The sequence below is a fragment of the Lepisosteus platostomus genome, chromosome 14 (assembly GCF_059453375.1).
Source record: "Lepisosteus platostomus isolate fLepPlt1 chromosome 14, fLepPlt1.hap1, whole genome shotgun sequence".
Lineage (NCBI taxonomy): Eukaryota > Metazoa > Chordata > Actinopteri > Semionotiformes > Lepisosteidae > Lepisosteus > Lepisosteus platostomus.
This window is the reverse complement of record NC_142624.1, coordinates 35,143,495-35,165,504: the sequence shown is the minus strand read 5'-3', so window position 1 is coordinate 35,165,504 and position 22,010 is coordinate 35,143,495. Positions and strand designations below refer to the sequence as shown.

The following is a 22,010-nucleotide window of genomic DNA, read 5'->3' as shown; positions in this document are numbered from 1 at the left end:
GCCAACCATGACTTTCTTCCATGACTGTGAGCTGGAACCTGGAAGTAGGAATTAACCTGGAAGTAGTTCAACATTTGACCAACACTGATCAATGACAAAGTTATGTTCACTGTTTACATTATTAAAACACTGGGGGTCAATTTCACACTTGTCCTGTCCTTGTAAAATCACCAATATTGCATGGAACCTTTTCCCCATTTCTTTCACAAAGCTTGAATATCATCAAAGTGTTTAGATTAGTTCAACTCAAAGTACGGATTGACTATTATGTAGTATACAATGTAATATCTACAGCACCTAATATTAATTTGGCATCATACAGGTGTTTTATTTTGCTACAGAAGTCTTTCTAAAGTGTGAAAGAAAAGACTAGGAACACATTGTCTAACGTACAATCCATAATCCATAATTTCCAAAAGGAAACCAAATAAAGAATGAATAAACGAGATAAAATTGCAGGGACTGAATTTTTTAACAAAAACTTTTATTCTTAGTTATCAGAACACATCTGAATCGTTCTTCACAAGTGTTGACTAATGGAAGTCCATGAGGCGCCGGAAGGAGCCGATCCTGGGACTCATGCCTCCCCAGTCGCTGAACCTTCTGTACTCTCCGGGCCTCATGAAGTACTGCCTGCCTCTGTAGTTGGGCTGCTCGTAGAACATCCAGTATCCCTCCATCACATTGCAGGAGTGGATGTCATGGTAACGGAAGCGGTCATAGACATTAGGACAGTCGTCCATGAACTCCATCATCTGGCCTCCGAAGCCTTCTCTCTCGTAGATCCTCATCCTGTAGGAGCCTTGGTACTGTGAACACAAGACAGTTCTTAATACAGACTGAACTGGAATATCATTTAGATTAAACACTGATTCATTTAAACAGCTCTGGCCTGAAGATGAATGATTCACCGTTTGACTTTGCCAAAATCTATATATTCAAGTTTTAAAAATATATCAATCTGATTGTTTAATTCCTATGAAAATACAAAGCAACTTACATGAGGAATGAAACGGCAGGACCTGATGCAGTCGTTGAAGCCCATCCAGCGCTGGTAGTCGGGATACTCGCCCCTGCGCAGGAAGTACTGGTAGCCCATGTAGTTGGGGCGCTCGTACACCATCCAGCAGCCGCTCTCCACTCGGATGGAGTTGCAGCGGCTGAAGTAGGAGTGCATGTCAGCGCAGTCGCTGCTGCACTCATAGGAGCGCCCCCCGAAGTTCCTGTCCTCGTAGAAGATGATCTGTGAAAAAGAAAGAAACATCAGTGTTACTCTACTGTGCTTTTCCAACTACTGTAGGCCTCTGAAACTACAATCTGTAAACACAGAGGCTCTGTACCTTCCCCATGGTTCTGGTTGGTGAGCAGATGCTGTCTGTGATCTACACTCCTGCTCCTATTTATACCCAGCAGAAGGGCACGTGAATGCTGTCCACTTCTGCTTGGTCAGCCGCACTATTTCATTGCTTTAACTAAAACTGAACTATAGCTGCTTTCTGTTCATTGTATAGCATACATACATAGTCAAAAGCCATGCATTGCTGTTGTCTATATTTAACATTATCTCTCTCCATTTTCTCTTTATTTTATGACTACACACAGAATTTCTCATTCTGTTCAGTACAATCCCTTGCCAGGAACACTCCAGATACATGCAGCTTGTCCATTTCGTGTAATCTGTAGAGAGTTTGTTACAGATCTTGGTAAGCAAGCCTGGAGCTCAGAAATTCATATTTGAAATTTAAAATCAGATTTGCTATATTATTAAGTATTACGTAAGAATTTACAGTATATATCAAGGAGGACCACTGCTTACCAAAAGGTAATGGTTCTTTGATTAAATACTTCCAAAAGCAAAATGTAACTTAAGCATTCATACAAAATGTCTTAATACAGTACATTAATAAACTCACACAACGCATGCATGTTTCTTTATCTTGAAGGCCATCTGAGCAGGAGTTTTGGAGCCTGGTTTTAGCGATACATATTAATTAGATATCTTGTCCTTAAATTACTCAGTAGTTTGGTTTGACTTCATAGTTGAATGGATTAGGGTAAATTCTAACAAATAAACAATTAATTGTCTTGTTACTTAATCTGAGTCAGGTGAAAAGTATTTGACTTTCTGTCCTGCTTTATCCATGCTTCATATAAATGACCTGTCGAGGTTGAAGAGTTAAAAGGCACAGGGAACAATCCCTAGTGGTACTTGAGGTTCGTTGAGCCATTTGACAAACATCTGTGATCATGACCAATGATCAAACTTGATCAGCCCAAATACCCTTACCCTTGCAGTATTTCACTCAGATTTCTTCAGATCTTACTTCTAAAAAGGGAATTGATTTCTGACGTATTAGGTTGGAACTGTCTACATTGTATCACAAAAACAAGTGGTGTGAAGCGAAACACCATGTTTGTATGTCCTGGGCTTAAGTCATAGCACAGTGTGTTATTAATGGAAAAGAAGGTTATTCAAGAATGTCACATGAGACCTGAAAATTTAGTCTTCTGAGCCCACGATACTTAAATTGCTTTACATTTTGTCCTTTTTTAAAATATAACTCATGGGTTTGAGCAAATTAATTTGTAGCAGATAGAAGGATAGAAGCACTGTTTGTTGCTGAAGTATTAATATTTACATTGAATTGATATGAGACACTTTGTCCAAACATTAATACAGATGGACTGTAAGGAAGTCCAGAGGTCAAAACCTGCAGAGGTCAAACAGCCAGCAGATCAACTGGAGACATGAACTATGAGACAGCCACTCTGAGCAGCTTAACTACAACGGAATATTTCAGTGGAAAAACTGTCAATCAATATCTAACTCTCGTGGAAATTGATTTAATGAGTGGAGTGCCACAGGGACCTATATTAGGACCTAATTTATATCAGTAGTCTTGCTTCTGGTGTAATTATTCTTCTGCCAGATGGAAGGTAGCTCACGATGCATTGAGTAATAAAGGGATTCAAGTGCATAATACAGGTTGGTTTATTGACAGGGAGGTACAAGGAGCAAAAGGGACAATGTAGCTCACAGGATAATCAGGAAGCAGGACCACACCGGAAACAGGATTAGGACTGCACAGATCACCAGGTTAGTAGGAGCTGGACCAGGAACAGAAATGTGACCAAGGAGACCAGGGGCTGAGAGCTTGGACAAGCCCAGGCGTAACAGTTAACAAATTATTCAAGTTGGCAGATGATACCCTAAAAAGGATAAGCACCAAAAGCACCTGAAAAGCAGCAGAGGAAATTGCGAAATACATTCAGAAGACTCTCAGCTGTGGGAAAACACCTAACTAAAGACCATTAATGTAGACATGTGCAGACTAAAACATGCAGGTCATAGAAATTATTTCACAGTAGAGGGACATCCAGAAGTGTAGTGACGTAAGAGTTTTAATTTACTGTAACAATCAGAAATGGGAACAAAAAATTGAAGAGTACTTTGACGATTTTTAGGTATCAATCAAACATGATAACTTAAAGTCTCACACACAGATTCTAAATATATAATATACAATTTATTGATATCACACCAAAAGCATGTACAAAACAACAAACATAATTGAACATACAGTATTTGTGAAATGATCTTCTGTGATCTGAAAGCTTCATCATTTGCTCAGTGATTACAGAGATCAGAATTCATAATTTTAGAGTAAAATACATTGACTAAAACATTATAATCTGGCTCGTAGGTGTTATCAGTGTCATATAGTTACATCGAATTCTTATTCTTAGATACAAGCAAATATGCATTTACTAATGCAAGCTGAAAATCAATGTGTTTAGATTAGTTAAACTATTGAGAATTATATCGTGAATAAAGAAGTTTTATACTCAAATACCCCCTGGTCAAACATGCTTGATGAGTTTCCTGCTGGAAAGACGAAGCTGGACTAGGTTGGTTCATTGCCAGACTTGGTGTGCGCTTACACTGTGCAGGGATTGGCCCAGGTCCGGAGAGAAAAGAGAGAGAGCTTCGCTTAGCATTAGGATGACGACAGCTAGCATTAGCCCTGAGGCAGCTCTGCCCAAAGTTAGCATCTTGATAAACTTCAGTCTGTGCACAGCTGTCTTCTTGGGTATGGCTGCAAGAGACCCTTTTTCGCCTCGGCCATAGCTTCGTACTTGGTTGGCATGAATGACTCCAGCTCTCTGATTTCGGCAATCAGACGAAATCAACAATGGGTTCACAAACACAAGGTTTCCTCCATTGCAGAAAGGATATCTTTTCCAGAATTCTGCTTTTTTCTGACTCACTCTCAGCCAGGCATCTTGGAGAAAAGTCTTGACTCAAACTTCTTGCAGTCACGTGGTTGGAAAAGTCTGATTGTGTGCTCAGTTGGAAAAAGAAGAGGAGTCGGCGAGTTGATGATGAAAAATGAGCTGAGTGTTTGCTTCTAAGGTGCAACATCACAGCTGTTGATTGGTTGAGGGTGTTGTCCACCCAGGGTGGATCCCTCATTGGTGGATCTTTCTTTGGGTGATGGACAGTGACCTTGGACCTGGAAAAACAGACTACAGACTCACTGGAGCCAATCTGTGCTATGGTTCATTAGAAGGTTCTCATTGGCTACGGCTTTATGATGTGTTTTATCAGAAGGCCCTTTTAGCCACATTCCTCTGTATTTGCAGAGAGTCCCAAGCTGCCTTGTCAAAGCAACATGTTTATTATTAAAAATCTTTCATTTCACATTTGATTCTAAGTGAAATAATTTACCTTTGTGCTACAGAAGGAAACACTGTTTGACACTGAAGTATTCAAGTTAATACCAAATGAAGGGGAGACATTTAGTCCAATCACTAGTATGATGGACTGTAGGAAACTCCCGAGGTCAAGACCTGTTGAAGCTAAAACAAATCTCTTCACTGTGGAGTGGCCAACCATGACTTTCTTCCATGACTGTGAGCTGGAACCTGGAAGTAGGAATTAACCTGGAAGTAGTTCAACATTTGACCAACACTGATCAATGACAAAGTTATGTTCACTGTTTACATTATTAAAACACTGGGGGTCAATTTCACACTTGTCCTGTCCTTGTAAAATCACCAATATTGCATGGAACCTTTTCCCCATTTCTTTCACAAAGCTTGAATATCATCAAAGTGTTTAGATTAGTTCAACTCAAAGTACGGATTGACTATTATGTAGTATACAATGTAATATCTACAGCACCTAATATTAATTTGGCATCATACAGGTGTTTTATTTTGCTACAGAAGTCTTTCTAAAGTGTGAAAGAAAAGACTAGGAACACATTGTCTAACGTACAATCCATAATCCATAATTTCCAAAAGGAAACCAAATAAAGAATGAATAAACGAGATAAAATTGCAGGGACTGAATTTTTTAACAAAAACTTTTATTCTTAGTTATCAGAACACATCTGAATCGTTCTTCACAAGTGTTGACTAATGGAAGTCCATGAGGCGCCGGAAGGAGCCGATCCTGGGACTCATGCCTCCCCAGTCGCTGAACCTTCTGTACTCTCCGGGCCTCATGAAGTACTGCCTGCCTCTGTAGTTGGGCTGCTCGTAGAACATCCAGTATCCCTCCATCACATTGCAGGAGTGGATGTCATGGTAACGGAAGCGGTCATAGACATTAGGACAGTCGTCCATGAACTCCATCATCTGGCCTCCGAAGCCTTCTCTCTCGTAGATCCTCATCCTGTAGGAGCCTTGGTACTGTGAACACAAGACAGTTCTTAATACAGACTGAACTGGAATATCATTTAGATTAAACACTGATTCATTTAAACAGCTCTGGCCTGAAGATGAATGATTCACCGTTTGACTTTGCCAAAATCTATATATTCAAGTTTTAAAAATATATCAATCTGATTGTTTAATTCCTATGAAAATACAAAGCAACTTACATGAGGAATGAAACGGCAGGACCTGATGCAGTCGTTGAAGCCCATCCAGCGCTGGTAGTCGGGATACTCGCCCCTGCGCAGGAAGTACTGGTAGCCCATGTAGTTGGGGCGCTCGTACACCATCCAGCAGCCGCTCTCCACTCGGATGGAGTTGCAGCGGCTGAAGTAGGAGTGCATGTCAGCGCAGTCGCTGCTGCACTCATAGGAGCGCCCCCCGAAGTTCCTGTCCTCGTAGAAGATGATCTGTGAAAAAGAAAGAAACATCAGTGTTACTCTACTGTGCTTTTCCAACTACTGTAGGCCTCTGAAACTACAATCTGTAAACACAGAGGCTCTGTACCTTCCCCATGGTTCTGGTTGGTGAGCAGATGCTGTCTGTGATCTACACTCCTGCTCCTATTTATACCCAGCAGAAGGGCACGTGAATGCTGTCCACTTCTGCTTGGTCAGCCGCACTATTTCATTGCTTTAACTAAAACTGAACTATAGCTGCTTTCTGTTCATTGTATAGCATACATACATAGTCAAAAGCCATGCATTGCTGTTGTCTATATTTAACATTATCTCTCTCCATTTTCTCTTTATTTTATGACTACACACAGAATTTCTCATTCTGTTCAGTACAATCCCTTGCCAGGAACACTCCAGATACATGCAGCTTGTCCATTTCGTGTAATCTGTAGAGAGTTTGTTACAGATCTTGGTAAGCAAGCCTGGAGCTCAGAAATTCATATTTGAAATTTAAAATCAGATTTGCTATATTATTAAGTATTACGTAAGAATTTACAGTATATATCAAGGAGGACCACTGCTTACCAAAAGGTAATGGTTCTTTGATTAAATACTTCCAAAAGCAAAATGTAACTTAAGCATTCATACAAAATGTCTTAATACAGTACATTAATAAACTCACACAACGCATGCATGTTTCTTTATCTTGAAGGCCATCTGAGCAGGAGTTTTGGAGCCTGGTTTTAGCGATACATATTAATTAGATATCTTGTCCTTAAATTACTCAGTAGTTTGGTTTGACTTCATAGTTGAATGGATTAGGGTAAATTCTAACAAATAAACAATTAATTGTCTTGTTACTTAATCTGAGTCAGGTGAAAAGTATTTGACTTTCTGTCCTGCTTTATCCATGCTTCATATAAATGACCTGTCGAGGTTGAAGAGTTAAAAGGCACAGGGAACAATCCCTAGTGGTACTTGAGGTTCGTTGAGCCATTTGACAAACATCTGTGATCATGACCAATGATCAAACTTGATCAGCCCAAATACCCTTACCCTTGCAGTATTTCACTCAGATTTCTTCAGATCTTACTTCTAAAAAGGGAATTGATTTCTGACGTATTAGGTTGGAACTGTCTACATTGTATCACAAAAACAAGTGGTGTGAAGCGAAACACCATGTTTGTATGTCCTGGGCTTAAGTCATAGCACAGTGTGTTATTAATGGAAAAGAAGGTTATTCAAGAATGTCACATGAGACCTGAAAATTTAGTCTTCTGAGCCCACGATACTTAAATTGCTTTACATTTTGTCCTTTTTTAAAATATAACTCATGGGTTTGAGCAAATTAATTTGTAGCAGATAGAAGGATAGAAGCACTGTTTGTTGCTGAAGTATTAATATTTACATTGAATTGATATGAGACACTTTGTCCAAACATTAATACAGATGGACTGTAAGGAAGTCCAGAGGTCAAAACCTGCAGAGGTCAAACAGCCAGCAGATCAACTGGAGACATGAACTATGAGACAGCCACTCTGAGCAGCTTAACTACAACGGAATATTTCAGTGGAAAAACTGTCAATCAATATCTAACTCTCGTGGAAATTGATTTAATGAGTGGAGTGCCACAGGGACCTATATTAGGACCTAATTTATATCAGTAGTCTTGCTTCTGGTGTAATTATTCTTCTGCCAGATGGAAGGTAGCTCACGATGCATTGAGTAATAAAGGGATTCAAGTGCATAATACAGGTTGGTTTATTGACAGGGAGGTACAAGGAGCAAAAGGGACAATGTAGCTCACAGGATAATCAGGAAGCAGGACCACACCGGAAACAGGATTAGGACTGCACAGATCACCAGGTTAGTAGGAGCTGGACCAGGAACAGAAATGTGACCAAGGAGACCAGGGGCTGAGAGCTTGGACAAGCCCAGGCGTAACAGTTAACAAATTATTCAAGTTGGCAGATGATACCCTAAAAAGGATAAGCACCAAAAGCACCTGAAAAGCAGCAGAGGAAATTGCGAAATACATTCAGAAGACTCTCAGCTGTGGGAAAACACCTAACTAAAGACCATTAATGTAGACATGTGCAGACTAAAACATGCAGGTCATAGAAATTATTTCACAGTAGAGGGACATCCAGAAGTGTAGTGACGTAAGAGTTTTAATTTACTGTAACAATCAGAAATGGGAACAAAAAATTGAAGAGTACTTTGACGATTTTTAGGTATCAATCAAACATGATAACTTAAAGTCTCACACACAGATTCTAAATATATAATATACAATTTATTGATATCACACCAAAAGCATGTACAAAACAACAAACATAATTGAACATACAGTATTTGTGAAATGATCTTCTGTGATCTGAAAGCTTCATCATTTGCTCAGTGATTACAGAGATCAGAATTCATAATTTTAGAGTAAAATACATTGACTAAAACATTATAATCTGGCTCGTAGGTGTTATCAGTGTCATATAGTTACATCGAATTCTTATTCTTAGATACAAGCAAATATGCATTTACTAATGCAAGCTGAAAATCAATGTGTTTAGATTAGTTAAACTATTGAGAATTATATCGTGAATAAAGAAGTTTTATACTCAAATACCCCCTGGTCAAACATGCTTGATGAGTTTCCTGCTGGAAAGACGAAGCTGGACTAGGTTGGTTCATTGCCAGACTTGGTGTGCGCTTACACTGTGCAGGGATTGGCCCAGGTCCGGAGAGAAAAGAGAGAGAGCTTCGCTTAGCATTAGGATGACGACAGCTAGCATTAGCCCTGAGGCAGCTCTGCCCAAAGTTAGCATCTTGATAAACTTCAGTCTGTGCACAGCTGTCTTCTTGGGTATGGCTGCAAGAGACCCTTTTTCGCCTCGGCCATAGCTTCGTACTTGGTTGGCATGAATGACTCCAGCTCTCTGATTTCGGCAATCAGACGAAATCAACAATGGGTTCACAAACACAAGGTTTCCTCCATTGCAGAAAGGATATCTTTTCCAGAATTCTGCTTTTTTCTGACTCACTCTCAGCCAGGCATCTTGGAGAAAAGTCTTGACTCAAACTTCTTGCAGTCACGTGGTTGGAAAAGTCTGATTGTGTGCTCAGTTGGAAAAAGAAGAGGAGTCGGCGAGTTGATGATGAAAAATGAGCTGAGTGTTTGCTTCTAAGGTGCAACATCACAGCTGTTGATTGGTTGAGGGTGTTGTCCACCCAGGGTGGATCCCTCATTGGTGGATCTTTCTTTGGGTGATGGACAGTGACCTTGGACCTGGAAAAACAGACTACAGACTCACTGGAGCCAATCTGTGCTATGGTTCATTAGAAGGTTCTCATTGGCTACGGCTTTATGATGTGTTTTATCAGAAGGCCCTTTTAGCCACATTCCTCTGTATTTGCAGAGAGTCCCAAGCTGCCTTGTCAAAGCAACATGTTTATTATTAAAAATCTTTCATTTCACATTTGATTCTAAGTGAAATAATTTACCTTTGTGCTACAGAAGGAAACACTGTTTGACACTGAAGTATTCAAGTTAATACCAAATGAAGGGGAGACATTTAGTCCAATCACTAGTATGATGGACTGTAGGAAACTCCCGAGGTCAAGACCTGTTGAAGCTAAAACAAATCTCTTCACTGTGGAGTGGCCAACCATGACTTTCTTCCATGACTGTGAGCTGGAACCTGGAAGTAGGAATTAACCTGGAAGTAGTTCAACATTTGACCAACACTGATCAATGACAAAGTTATGTTCACTGTTTACATTATTAAAACACTGGGGGTCAATTTCACACTTGTCCTGTCCTTGTAAAATCACCAATATTGCATGGAACCTTTTCCCCATTTCTTTCACAAAGCTTGAATATCATCAAAGTGTTTAGATTAGTTCAACTCAAAGTACGGATTGACTATTATGTAGTATACAATGTAATATCTACAGCACCTAATATTAATTTGGCATCATACAGGTGTTTTATTTTGCTACAGAAGTCTTTCTAAAGTGTGAAAGAAAAGACTAGGAACACATTGTCTAACGTACAATCCATAATCCATAATTTCCAAAAGGAAACCAAATAAAGAATGAATAAACGAGATAAAATTGCAGGGACTGAATTTTTTAACAAAAACTTTTATTCTTAGTTATCAGAACACATCTGAATCGTTCTTCACAAGTGTTGACTAATGGAAGTCCATGAGGCGCCGGAAGGAGCCGATCCTGGGGCTCATGCCTCCCCAGTCGCTGAACCTCCTGTACTCTCCGGGCCTCATGAAGTACTGCCTGCCTCTGTAGTTGGGCTGCTCGTAGAACATCCAGTATCCCTCCATCACATTGCAGGAGTGGATGTCATGGTAACGGAAGCGGTCATAGACATTAGGACAGTCGTCCATGAACTCCATCATCTGGCCTCCGAAGCCTTCTCTCTCGTAGATCCTCATCCTGTAGGAGCCTTGGTACTGTGAACACAAGACATTCCTTAATACAGACTGAACTGGAATATCATTTAGATTAAACACTGATTCATTTAAACAGCTCTGGCCTGAAGATGAATGATTCACCGTTTGACTTTGCCAAAATCTATATATTCAAGTTTTAAAAATATATCAATCTGATTGTTTAATTCCTATGAAAATACAAAGCAACTTACATGAGGAATGAAACGGCAGGACCTGATGCAGTCGTTGAAGCCCATCCAGCGCTGGTAGTCGGGATACTCGCCCCTGCGCAGGAAGTACTGGTAGCCCATGTAGTTGGGGCGCTCGTACACCATCCAGCAGCCGCTCTCCACTCGGATGGAGTTGCAGCGGCTGAAGTAGGAGTGCATGTCAGCGCAGTCGCTGCTGCACTCATAGGAGCGCCCCCCGAAGTTCCTGTCCTCGTAGAAGATGATCTGTGAAAAAGAAAGAAACATCAGTGTTACTCTACTGTGCTTTTCCAACTACTGTAGGCCTCTGAAACTACAATCTGTAAACACAGAGGCTCTGTACCTTCCCCATGGTTCTGGTTGGTGAGCAGATGCTGTCTGTGATCTACACTCCTGCTCCTATTTATACCCAGCAGAAGGGCACATGAATGCTGTCCACTTCTGCTTGGTCAGCCGCACTATTTCATTGCTTTAACTAAAACTGAACTATAGCTGCTTTCTGTTCATTGTATAGCATACATACATAGTCAAAAGCCATGCATTGCTGTTGTCTATATTTAACATTATCTCTCTCCATTTTCTCTTTATTTTATGACTACACACAGAATTTCTCATTCTGTTCAGTACAATCCCTTGCCAGGAACACTCCAGATACATGCAGCTTGTCCATTTCGTGTAATCTGTAGAGAGTTTGTTACAGATCTTGGTAAGCAAGCCTGGAGCTCAGAAATTCATATTTGAAATTTAAAATCAGATTTGCTATATTATTAAGTATTACGTAAGAATTTACAGTATATATCAAGGAGGACCACTGCTTACCAAAAGGTAATGGTTCTTTGATTAAATACTTCCAAAAGCAAAATGTAACTTAAGCATTCATACAAAATGTCTTAATACAGTACATTAATAAACTCACACAACGCATGCATGTTTCTTTATCTTGAAGGCCATCTGAGCAGGAGTTTTGGAGCCTGGTTTTAGCGATACATATTAATTAGATATCTTGTCCTTAAATTACTCAGTAGTTTGGTTTGACTTCATAGTTGAATGGATTAGGGTAAATTCTAACAAATAAACAATTAATTGTCTTGTTACTTAATCTGAGTCAGGTGAAAAGTATTTGACTTTCTGTCCTGCTTTATCCATGCTTCATATAAATGACCTGTCGAGGTTGAAGAGTTAAAAGGCACAGGGAACAATCCCTAGTGGTACTTGAGGTTCGTTGAGCCATTTGACAAACATCTGTGATCATGACCAATGATCAAACTTGATCAGCCCAAATACCCTTACCCTTGCAGTATTTCACTCAGATTTCTTCAGATCTTACTTCTAAAAAGGGAATTGATTTCTGACGTATTAGGTTGGAACTGTCTACATTGTATCACAAAAACAAGTGGTGTGAAGCGAAACACCATGTTTGTATGTCCTGGGCTTAAGTCATAGCACAGTGTGTTATTAATGGAAAAGAAGGTTATTCAAGAATGTCACATGAGACCTGAAAATTTAGTCTTCTGAGCCCACGATACTTAAATTGCTTTACATTTTGTCCTTTTTTAAAATATAACTCATGGGTTTGAGCAAATTAATTTGTAGCAGATAGAAGGATAGAAGCACTGTTTGTTGCTGAAGTATTAATATTTACATTGAATTGATATGAGACACTTTGTCCAAACATTAATACAGATGGACTGTAAGGAAGTCCAGAGGTCAAAACCTGCAGAGGTCAAACAGCCAGCAGATCAACTGGAGACATGAACTATGAGACAGCCACTCTGAGCAGCTTAACTACAACGGAATATTTCAGTGGAAAAACTGTCAATCAATATCTAACTCTCGTGGAAATTGATTTAATGAGTGGAGTGCCACAGGGACCTATATTAGGACCTAATTTATATCAGTAGTCTTGCTTCTGGTGTAATTATTCTTCTGCCAGATGGAAGGTAGCTCACGATGCATTGAGTAATAAAGGGATTCAAGTGCATAATACAGGTTGGTTTATTGACAGGGAGGTACAAGGAGCAAAAGGGACAATGTAGCTCACAGGATAATCAGGAAGCAGGACCACACCGGAAACAGGATTAGGACTGCACAGATCACCAGGTTAGTAGGAGCTGGACCAGGAACAGAAATGTGACCAAGGAGACCAGGGGCTGAGAGCTTGGACAAGCCCAGGCGTAACAGTTAACAAATTATTCAAGTTGGCAGATGATACCCTAAAAGGGATAAGGACCAAAAGCACCTGAAAAGCAGCAGAGGAAATTGCGAAATACATTCAGAAGACTCTCAGCTGTGGGAAAACACCTAACTAAAGACCATTAATGTAGACATGTGCAGATTAAAACATGCAGGTCATAGAAATTATTTCACAGTAGAGGGACATCCAGAAGTGTAGTGACGTAAGAGTTTTAATTTACTGTAACAATCAGAAATGGGAACAAAAAATTGAAGAGTACTTTGACGATTTTTAGGTATCAATCAAACATGATAACTTAAAGTCTCACACACAGATTCTAAATATATAATATACAATTTATTGATATCACACCAAAAGCATGTACAAAACAACAAACATAATTGAACATACAGTATTTGTGAAATGATCTTCTGTGATCTGAAAGCTTCATCATTTGCTCAGTGATTACAGAGATCAGAATTAATAATTTTAAAATAAAATACATTGACTAAAACATTATAATCTGGCTCGTAGGTGTTATCAGTCTCATATAGTTACATCGAATTCTTATTCTTAGATACAAGCAAATATGCATTTACTAATGCAAGCTGAAAATCAATGTGTTTAGATTAGTTAAACTATTGAGAATTATATCGTGAATAAAGAAGTTTTATACTCAAATACCCCCTGGTCAAACATGCTTGATGAGTTTCCTGCTGGAAAGACGAAGCTGGACTAGGTTGGTTCATTGCCAGACTTGGTGTTCGCTTACACTGTGCAGGGATTGGCCCAGGTCCGGAGAGAAAAGAGAGAGAGCTTCGCTTAGCATTAGGATGACGACAGCTAGCATTAGCCCTGAGGCAGCTCTGCCCAAAGTTAGCATCTTGATAAACTTCAGTCTGTGCACAGCTGTCTTCTTGGGTATGGCTGCAAAAGACAGATTGGAGACCCTTTTTCGCCTCGGCCATAGCTTCGTACTTGGTTGGCATGAATGACTCCAGCTCTCTGATTTCGGCAATCAGACGAAATCAACAATGGGTTCACAAACACAAGGTTTCCTCCATTGCAGAAAGGATATCTTTTCCAGAATTCTGCTTTTTTCTGACTCACTCTCAGCCAGGCATCTTGGAGAAAAGTCTTGACTCAAACTTCTTGCAGTCACGTGGTTGGAAAAGTCTGATTGTGTGCTCAGTTGGAAAAAGAAGAGGAGCCGGCGAGCTGATGATGAAAAATGAGCTGAGTGTTTGCTTCTAAGGTGCAACATCACAGCTGGTGATTGGTTGAGGGTGTTGTCCACCCAGGGTGGATCCCTCATTGGTGGATCTTTCTTTGGGTGATGGACAGTGACCTTGGACCTGGAAAAACAGACTACAGACTCACTGGAGCCAATCTGTGCTATGGTTCATTAGAAGGTTCTCATTGGCTACGGCTTTATGATGTGTTTTATCAGAAGGCCCTTTTAGCCACATTCCTCTGTATTTGCAGAGAGTCCCAAGCTGCCTTGTCAAAGCAACATGTATATTATTAAAAATCTTTCATTTCACATTTGATTCTAAGTGAAATAATTTACCTTTGTGCTACAGAAGGAATCACTGTTTGACACTGAAGTATTCAAGTTAATACCAAATGAAGGGGAGACATTTAGTCCAATCACTAGTATGATGGACTGTAGGAAACTCCCGAGGTCAAGACCTGTTGAAGCTAAAACAAATCTCTTCACTGTGGAGTGGCCAACCATGACTTTCTTCCATGACTGTGAGCTGGAACCTGGAAGTAGGAATTAACCTGGAAGTAGTTCAACATTTGACCAACACTGATCAATGACAAAGTTATGTTCACTGTTTACATTATTAAAAACACTGTGGGTCAATTTCACACTTGTCCTGTCCTTGTAAAATCACCAATATTGCATGGAACCTTTTCCCCATTTCTTTCACAAAGCTTGAATATCATCAAAGTGTTTAGATTAGTTCAACTCAAAGTACGGATTGACTATTATGTAGTATACAATGTAATATCTACAGCACCTAATATTAATTTGGCATCATACAGGTGTTTTATTTTGCTACAGAAGTCTTTCTGAAGTGTGAAAGAAAAGACTAGTAACACATTGTCTAACGTACAATCCATAATCCATAATTTCCAAAAGGAAACCAAATAAAGAATGAATAAACGAGATAAAATTGCAGGGACTGAATTTTTTAACAAAAACTTTTATTCTTAGTTATCAGAACACATCTGAATCGTTCTTCACAAGTGTTGACTAATGGAAGTCCATGAGGCGCCGGAAGGAGCCGATCCTGGGGCTCATGCCTCCCCAGTCGCTGAACCTCCTGTACTCTCCGGGCCTCATGAAGTACTGCCTGCCTCTGTAGTTGGGCTGCTCGTAGAACATCCAGTATCCCTCCATCACATTGCAGGAGTGGATGTCATGGTAACGGAAGCGGTCATAGACATTGGGACAGTCGTCCATGAACTCCATCATCTGGCCTCCGAAGCCTTCTCTCTCGTAGATCCTCATCCTGTAGGAGCCTTGGTACTGTGAACACAAGACATTCCTTAATACAGACTGAACTGGAATATCATTTAGATTAAACACTGATTCATTTAAACAGCTCTGGCCTGAAGATGAATGATTCACCGTTTGACTTTGCCAAAATCTATATATTCAAGTTTTAAAAATATATCAACCTGATTGTTTAATTCCTATAAAAATACAAAGCAACTTACATGAGGAATGAAACGACAGGACCTGATGCAGTCGTTGAAGCCCATCCAGCGCTGGTAGTCGGGATACTCGCCCCTGCGCAGGAAGTACTGGTAGCCCATGTAGTTGGGGCGCTCGTACACCATCCAGCAGCCGCTCTCCACTCGGATGGAGTTGCAGCGGCTGAAGTAGGAGTGCATGTCAGCGCAGTCGCTGCTGCACTCATAGGAGCGCCCCCCGAAGTTCCTGTCCTCGTAGAAGATGATCTGCAAAAGGACAAAACATCAGTGTTACTCTACTGTGCTTTTCCAACTACTGTAGGCCTCTGAAACTACAATCTGTAAACACAGAATCTCTGTACCTTCCCCATGGTGATGGTTGGTGAGCAGATGCTGTCTGTGATCTACACTCCTGCTCCTATTTATACCCAGCAGAAGGGCACGTGAATGCTGTCCACTTCTGCTTGGTCAGCTGCACTATTTCATTGCTTTAACTAAAACTGAACTATAGCTGCTTTCTGTTCATTGTATAGCATACATACATAGTCAAAAGCCATGCATTACTGTTGTCTTTATTTAACATTATCTCTCTCCATTTTCTCTTTATTTTATGAATACACACAGAATTTCTCATTCTGTTCAGTACAATCCCTTGCCAGGAACACTCCAGATACATGCAGCTTGTCCATTTCGTGTAATCTGTAGAGAGTTTGTTACAGATCTTGTTAAGCAAGCCTGGAGCTCAGAAATGGATTTAGGTAAATTCTAACAAATAAACAATTAATTGTCTTGTTACTTAATCTGAGTCAGGTGAAAAGTATTTGACTTTCTGTCCTGCTTTATCCATGCTTCATATAAATGACCTGTCGAGGTTGAAGTGTAAACAGGCCCAGGGAACGATCCCTAGTGGTACTTGAGGTTCTTTGAGCCATTTGACAAACATCTGTGATCTTGACCAATGATCAAACTTGATCAGCCCAAATACCCTTTCCCTTGCAGTATTTCACTCAGATTTCTTCAGATCTTACTTCTAAAAAGGGAATTGATTTCTGACGTATTAGGTTGGAACTGTCTACATTGTATCACAAAAACAAGTGGTGTGAAGCGATACACCATGTTTGTATGTCCTGGGCTTAAGTCATAGCACAGTGTGTTATTAATGGAAAAGAAGGTTATTCAAGAATGTCACATGAGACCTGAAAATTTAGTCTTCTGAGCCCACGATACTTAAATTGCTTTACATTTTGTCCTTTTTTAAAATATAACTCATGGGTTTGAGCAAATTAATTTGTAGCAGATAGAAGGATAGAAGCACTGTTTGTTGCTGAAGTATTAATATTTACATTGAATTGATATGAGACACTTTGTCCAAACATTAATACAGATGGACTGTAAGGAAGTCCAGAGGTCAAAACCTGCAGAGGTCAAACAGCCAGCAGATCAACTGGAGACATGAACTATGAGACAGCCACTCTGAGCAGCTTAACTACAACGGAATATTTCAGTGGAAAAACTGTCAATCAATATCTAACTCTCGTGGAAATTGATTTAATGAGTGGAGTGCCACAGGGACCTATATTAGGACCTAATTTATATCAGTAGTCTTGCTTCTGGTGTAATTATTCTTCTGCCAGATGGAAGGTAGCTCACGATGCATTGAGTAATAAAGGGATTCAAGTGCATAATACAGGTTGGTTTATTGACAGGGAGGTACAAGGAGCAAAAGGGACAATGTAGCTCACAGGATAATCAGGAAGCAGGACCACACCGGAAACAGGAACAGGACTGCACAGATCACCAGGTTAGTAGGAGCTGGACCAGGAACAGAAATGTGACCAAGGAGACCAGGGGCTGAGAGCTTGGACAAGCCCAGGCGTAACAGTTAACAAATTATTCAAGTTGGCAGATGATACCCTAAAAGGGATAAGGACCAAAAGCACCTGAAAAGCAGCAGAGGAAATTGCGAAATACATTCAGAAGACTCTCAGCTGTGGGAAAACACCTAACTAAAGACCATTAATGTAGACATGTGCAGATTAAAACATGCAGGTCATAGAAATTATTTCACAGTAGTGGGACATCCAGAAGTGTAGTGACGTAAGAGTTTTAATTTACTGTAACAATCAGAAATGGGAACAAAAAATTGAAGAGTACTTTGACGATTTTTAGGTATCAATCAAACATGATAACTTAAAGTCTCACACACAGATTCTAAATATATAATATACAATTTATTGATATCACACCAAAAGCATGTACAAAACAACAAACATAATTGAACATACAGTATTTGTGAAATGATCTTCTGTGATCTGAAAGCTTCATCATTTGCTCAGTGATTACAGAGATCAGAATTCATAATTTTAGAGTAAAATACATTGACTAAAACATTATAATCTGGCTCGTAGGTGTTATCAGTGTCATATAGTTACATCGAATTCTTATTCTTAGATACAAGCAAATATGCATTTACTAATGCAAGCTGAAAATCAATGTGTTTAGATTAGTTAAACTATTGAGAATTATATCGTGAATAAAGAAGTTTTATACTCAAATACCCCCTGGTCAAACATGCTTGATGAGTTTCCTGCTGGAAAGACGAAGCTGGACTAGGTTGGTTCGTTGCCAGACTTGGTGTTCGCTTACACTGTGCAGGGATTGGCCCAGGTCCGGAGAGAAAAGAGAGAGAGCTTCGCTTAGCATTAGGATGACGACAGCTAGCATTAGCCCTGAGGCAGCTCTGCCCAAAGTTAGCATCTTGATAAACTTCAGTCTGTGCACAGCTGTCTTCTTGGGTATGGCTGCAAAAGACAGATTGGAGACCCTTTTTCGCCTCGGCCATAGCTTCGTACTTGGTTGGCATGAATGACTCCAGCTCTCTGATTTCGGCAATCAGACGAAATCAACAATGGGTTCACAAACACAAGGTTTCCTCCATTGCAGAAAGGATATCTTTTCCAGAATTCTGCTTTTTTCTGACTCACTCTCAGCCAGGCATCTTGGAGAAAAGTCTTGACTCAAACTTCTTGCAGTCACGTGGTTGGAAAAGTCTGATTGTGTGCTCAGTTGGAAAAAGAAGAGGAGCCGGCGAGTTGATGATGAAAAATGAGCTGAGTGTTTGCTTCTAAGGTGCAACATCACAGCTGTTGATTGGTTGAGGGTGTTGTCCACCCAGGGTGGATCCCTCATTGGTGGATCTTTCTTTGGGTGATGGACAGTGACCTTGGACCTGGAAAAACAGACTACAGACTCACTGGAGCCAATCTGTGCTATGGTTCATTAGAAGGTTCTCATTGGCTACGGCTTTATGATGTGTTTTATCAGAAGGCCCTTTTAGCCACATTCCTCTGTATTTGCAGAGAGTCCCAAGCTGCCTTGTCAAAGCAACATGTATATTATTAAAAATCTTTCATTTCACATTTGATTCTAAGTGAAATAATTTACCTTTGTGCTACAGAAGGAATCACTGTTTGACACTGAAGTATTCAAGTTAATACCAAATGAAGGGGAGACATTTAGTCCAATCACTAGTATGATGGACTGTAGGAAACTCCCGAGGTCAAGACCTGTTGAAGCTAAAACAAATCTCTTCACTGTGGAGTGGCCAACCATGACTTTCTTCCATGACTGTGAGCTGGAACCTGGAAGTAGGAATTAACCTGGAAGTAGTTCAACATTTGACCAACACTGATCAATGACAAAGTTATGTTCACTGTTTACATTATTAAAAACACTGTGGGTCAATTTCACACTTGTCCTGTCTTTGTAAAATCACCAATATTGCATGGAACCTTTTCCCCATTTCTTTCACAAAGCTTGAATATCATCAAAGTGTTTAGATTAGTTCAACTCAAATTACGGATTGACTATTATGTAGTATACAATGTAATATCTACAGCACCTAATATTAATTTGGCATCATACAGGTGTTTTATTTTGCTACAGAAGTCTTTCTAAAGTGGATAAGAAAAGACTAGTAACACATTGTCTAACGTACAATCCATAATCCATAATTTCCAAAAGGAAACCAAATAAAGAATGAATAAACGAGATAAAATTGCAGGGACTGAATTTTTTAACAAAAACTTTTATTCTTAGTTATCAGAACACATCTGAATCGTTCTTCACAAGTGTTGACTAATGGAAGTCCATGAGGCGCCGGAAGGAGCCGATCCTGGGACTCATGCCTCCCCAGTCGCTGAACCTCCTGTACTCTCCGGGCCTCATGAAGTACTGCCTGCCTCTGTAGTTGGGCTGCTCGTAGAACATCCAGTATCCCTCCATCACATTGCAGGAGTGGATGTCATGGTAACGGAAGCGGTCATAGACATTGGGACAGTCGTCCATGAACTCCATCATCTGGCCTCCGAAGCCTTCTCTCTCGTAGATCCTCATCCTGTAGGAGCCTTGGTACTGTGAACACAAGACATTCCTTAATACAGACTGAACTGGAATATCATTTAGATTAAACACTGATTCATTTAAACAGCTCTGGCCTGAAGATGAATGATTCACCGTTTGACTTTGCCAAAATCTATATATTCAAGTTTTAAAAATATATCAATCTGATTGTTTAATTCCTATAAAAATACAAAGCAACTTACATGAGGAATGAAACGACAGGACCTGATGCAGTCGTTGAAGCCCATCCAGCGCTGGTAGTCGGGATACTCGCCCCTGCGCAGGAAGTACTGGTAGCCCATGTAGTTGGGGCGCTCGTACACCATCCAGCAGCCGCTCTCCACTCGGATGGAGTTGCAGCGGCTGAAGTAGGAGTGCATGTCAGCGCAGTCGCTGCTGCACTCATAGGAGCGCCCCCCGAAGTTCCTGTCCTCGTAGAAGATGATCTGCAAAACGACAAAACATCGATGTTACTCTACCGTGCTTTTCCAACTACTGTACATCTCTGAAACTACAATCTGTAAACACAGAGGCTCTGTACCTTCCCCATGGTGATGGTTGGTGAGCAGATGCTGTCTGTGATCTACACTCCTGCTCCTATTTATACCCAGCAGAAGGGCACATGAATACTGTCCACTTCTGCTTGGTCAGCTGCACTATTTCATTGCTTTAACTAAAAATGAACTATAGTTGCTTTCTGTTCAGTGTGATGTACCATTGTACTTTATAGCATGCATAGTCAAAATCCATACATTCCTGTTGTCTTTATTTAACATGGTGCCTCTCCATTGTGTCTTTGTTTTATGAATACATACAGAATTTCTCTTACTGTTTAGGATAATCCCATCCCAGTAACATTCTAGATACATGCAGCATTTCCATTTTAGTATAGTTTAGAGAGAGTTTGTTTCACATCTTTTTAAGCAAGCCCAGAGATCAGAAATTCAGAAATTAACATTTTATTTATTATTTAGCATTTCATGAGAATTTATACAGTAGATCCGGTGGAGCACTGCTTCCCAAAATATTGAATTACCAAATGGTGAATTTTCTTTGGTTAAAATGTCCAGTAGCAAAGCTCAGTTTAAATTTAAAGGGTTTGATGCATTAATACACTCAGGCAAGAAATAGGCAATTGGGTCCTTGCCTTGAGAGACATCTGAGCAGGAGAGGTGGAGGCTGGTACTTGAAGAAACAAGTCATAACCTAATGGTTTTAGAGAAGCAAATTAATTTGATTTTAGTCCTTAATATTGTTCTATGTCTCTGAGTTCCATAACAATCAAGTTCTATGAACCAACATGCTTCTACTTTCTGGTATGATGTCATCCTAGATGCCAATTCTCAAAAGGAGCCCAGGGGTACCCTTCCTGCCACTCCCAGGTCCTCCCATTCAACCTAGTGTTTCCCTTCAAATTCCCTTTCACAGTCCCTCTCCTTTATTCATGTATTTCTCTGCCTGCTGCTTCTGTTGTTCCTGCTCCCTCCTGTCCTCCTCATCTTCCTGTTAATTAATCTAATTTCTCCTGCAATCTGTTCTGCTTCTATCACCAGCATTCAAAGTGGCTCAATTGCAATGTCTTCAGTGCCTTTGACTCCCAGTTCCTGCACCTCGGCCCCAGGTCTGTCCGGCGTCCTACCTCCAATTCAGACAGCAAGCATCCTATTCTTTTTAATGTCTGCTTTTCCTCCTGCCACTACCCTCACATCCAACATCCAAGGAGTTCCCTCTCAGCCGCTGCTGCTCCTCATGTCACCTCTTCATCCCTGGCGCTGTCCAACATCCTACCCCCGGCTCACTCAGCAGGCATCCTACAGTTCCTAATGCCTGCTTTCTCCTGCCAATATCCTGGCATCCGTAACAGCCCACTAGTTCCTCTCTCACTGTCCCTGGTACTCCTGACTCCATGTCTTTGGCCCTGGGTCTGTCCGGAGTCTTATGTACATCACAGTCAGCA

At 40.4% G+C, this 22,010-nt stretch overlaps 5 protein-coding genes across 5 annotated transcripts; all 5 read right to left on the bottom strand.

Moving 5' to 3' along the window:
* Nucleotides 1-442: 442 nt before the first annotated feature.
* On the bottom strand, nt 443-1,370 carry LOC148649363 (gamma-crystallin M2-like). Its single transcript, XM_088605876.1, has 3 exons — nt 1,341-1,370; nt 1,001-1,243; nt 443-809 (listed from the first exon to the last, which is right to left on the bottom strand). The coding sequence occupies exons 1-3, from the start codon at nt 1,347-1,349 to the stop codon at nt 534-536; spliced, it is 528 nt and encodes a 175-aa protein (XP_088462002.1). The 5' UTR covers nt 1,350-1,370; the 3' UTR covers nt 443-533.
* Nucleotides 1,371-5,325: 3,955 nt separating this feature from the next.
* LOC148649362 (gamma-crystallin M2-like) lies at nt 5,326-6,258 on the bottom strand. Its single transcript, XM_088605873.1, has 3 exons — nt 6,229-6,258; nt 5,889-6,131; nt 5,326-5,697 (listed from the first exon to the last, which is right to left on the bottom strand). Exons 1-3 carry the CDS (start codon nt 6,235-6,237, stop codon nt 5,422-5,424), a joined length of 528 nt encoding a protein of 175 aa, XP_088461999.1. The 5' UTR covers nt 6,238-6,258; the 3' UTR covers nt 5,326-5,421.
* Nucleotides 6,259-10,217: 3,959 nt separating this feature from the next.
* LOC148649361 (gamma-crystallin M2-like) lies at nt 10,218-11,146 on the bottom strand. The gene is made up of 3 exons (XM_088605872.1): nt 11,117-11,146; nt 10,777-11,019; nt 10,218-10,585 (listed from the first exon to the last, which is right to left on the bottom strand). The coding sequence occupies exons 1-3, from the start codon at nt 11,123-11,125 to the stop codon at nt 10,310-10,312; spliced, it is 528 nt and encodes a 175-aa protein (XP_088461998.1). The 5' UTR covers nt 11,126-11,146; the 3' UTR covers nt 10,218-10,309.
* Nucleotides 11,147-15,121: 3,975 nt separating this feature from the next.
* Nucleotides 15,122-16,046, bottom strand: LOC148649360 (gamma-crystallin M2-like). Its single transcript, XM_088605942.1, has 3 exons — nt 16,015-16,046; nt 15,677-15,919; nt 15,122-15,485 (listed from the first exon to the last, which is right to left on the bottom strand). The coding sequence occupies exons 1-3, from the start codon at nt 16,021-16,023 to the stop codon at nt 15,210-15,212; spliced, it is 528 nt and encodes a 175-aa protein (XP_088462068.1). The 5' UTR covers nt 16,024-16,046; the 3' UTR covers nt 15,122-15,209.
* Nucleotides 16,047-19,700: 3,654 nt separating this feature from the next.
* On the bottom strand, nt 19,701-20,626 carry LOC148649359 (gamma-crystallin M2-like). Its single transcript, XM_088605940.1, has 3 exons — nt 20,595-20,626; nt 20,257-20,499; nt 19,701-20,065 (listed from the first exon to the last, which is right to left on the bottom strand). Exons 1-3 carry the CDS (start codon nt 20,601-20,603, stop codon nt 19,790-19,792), a joined length of 528 nt encoding a protein of 175 aa, XP_088462066.1. The 5' UTR covers nt 20,604-20,626; the 3' UTR covers nt 19,701-19,789.
* Nucleotides 20,627-22,010: the final 1,384 nt, after the last annotated feature.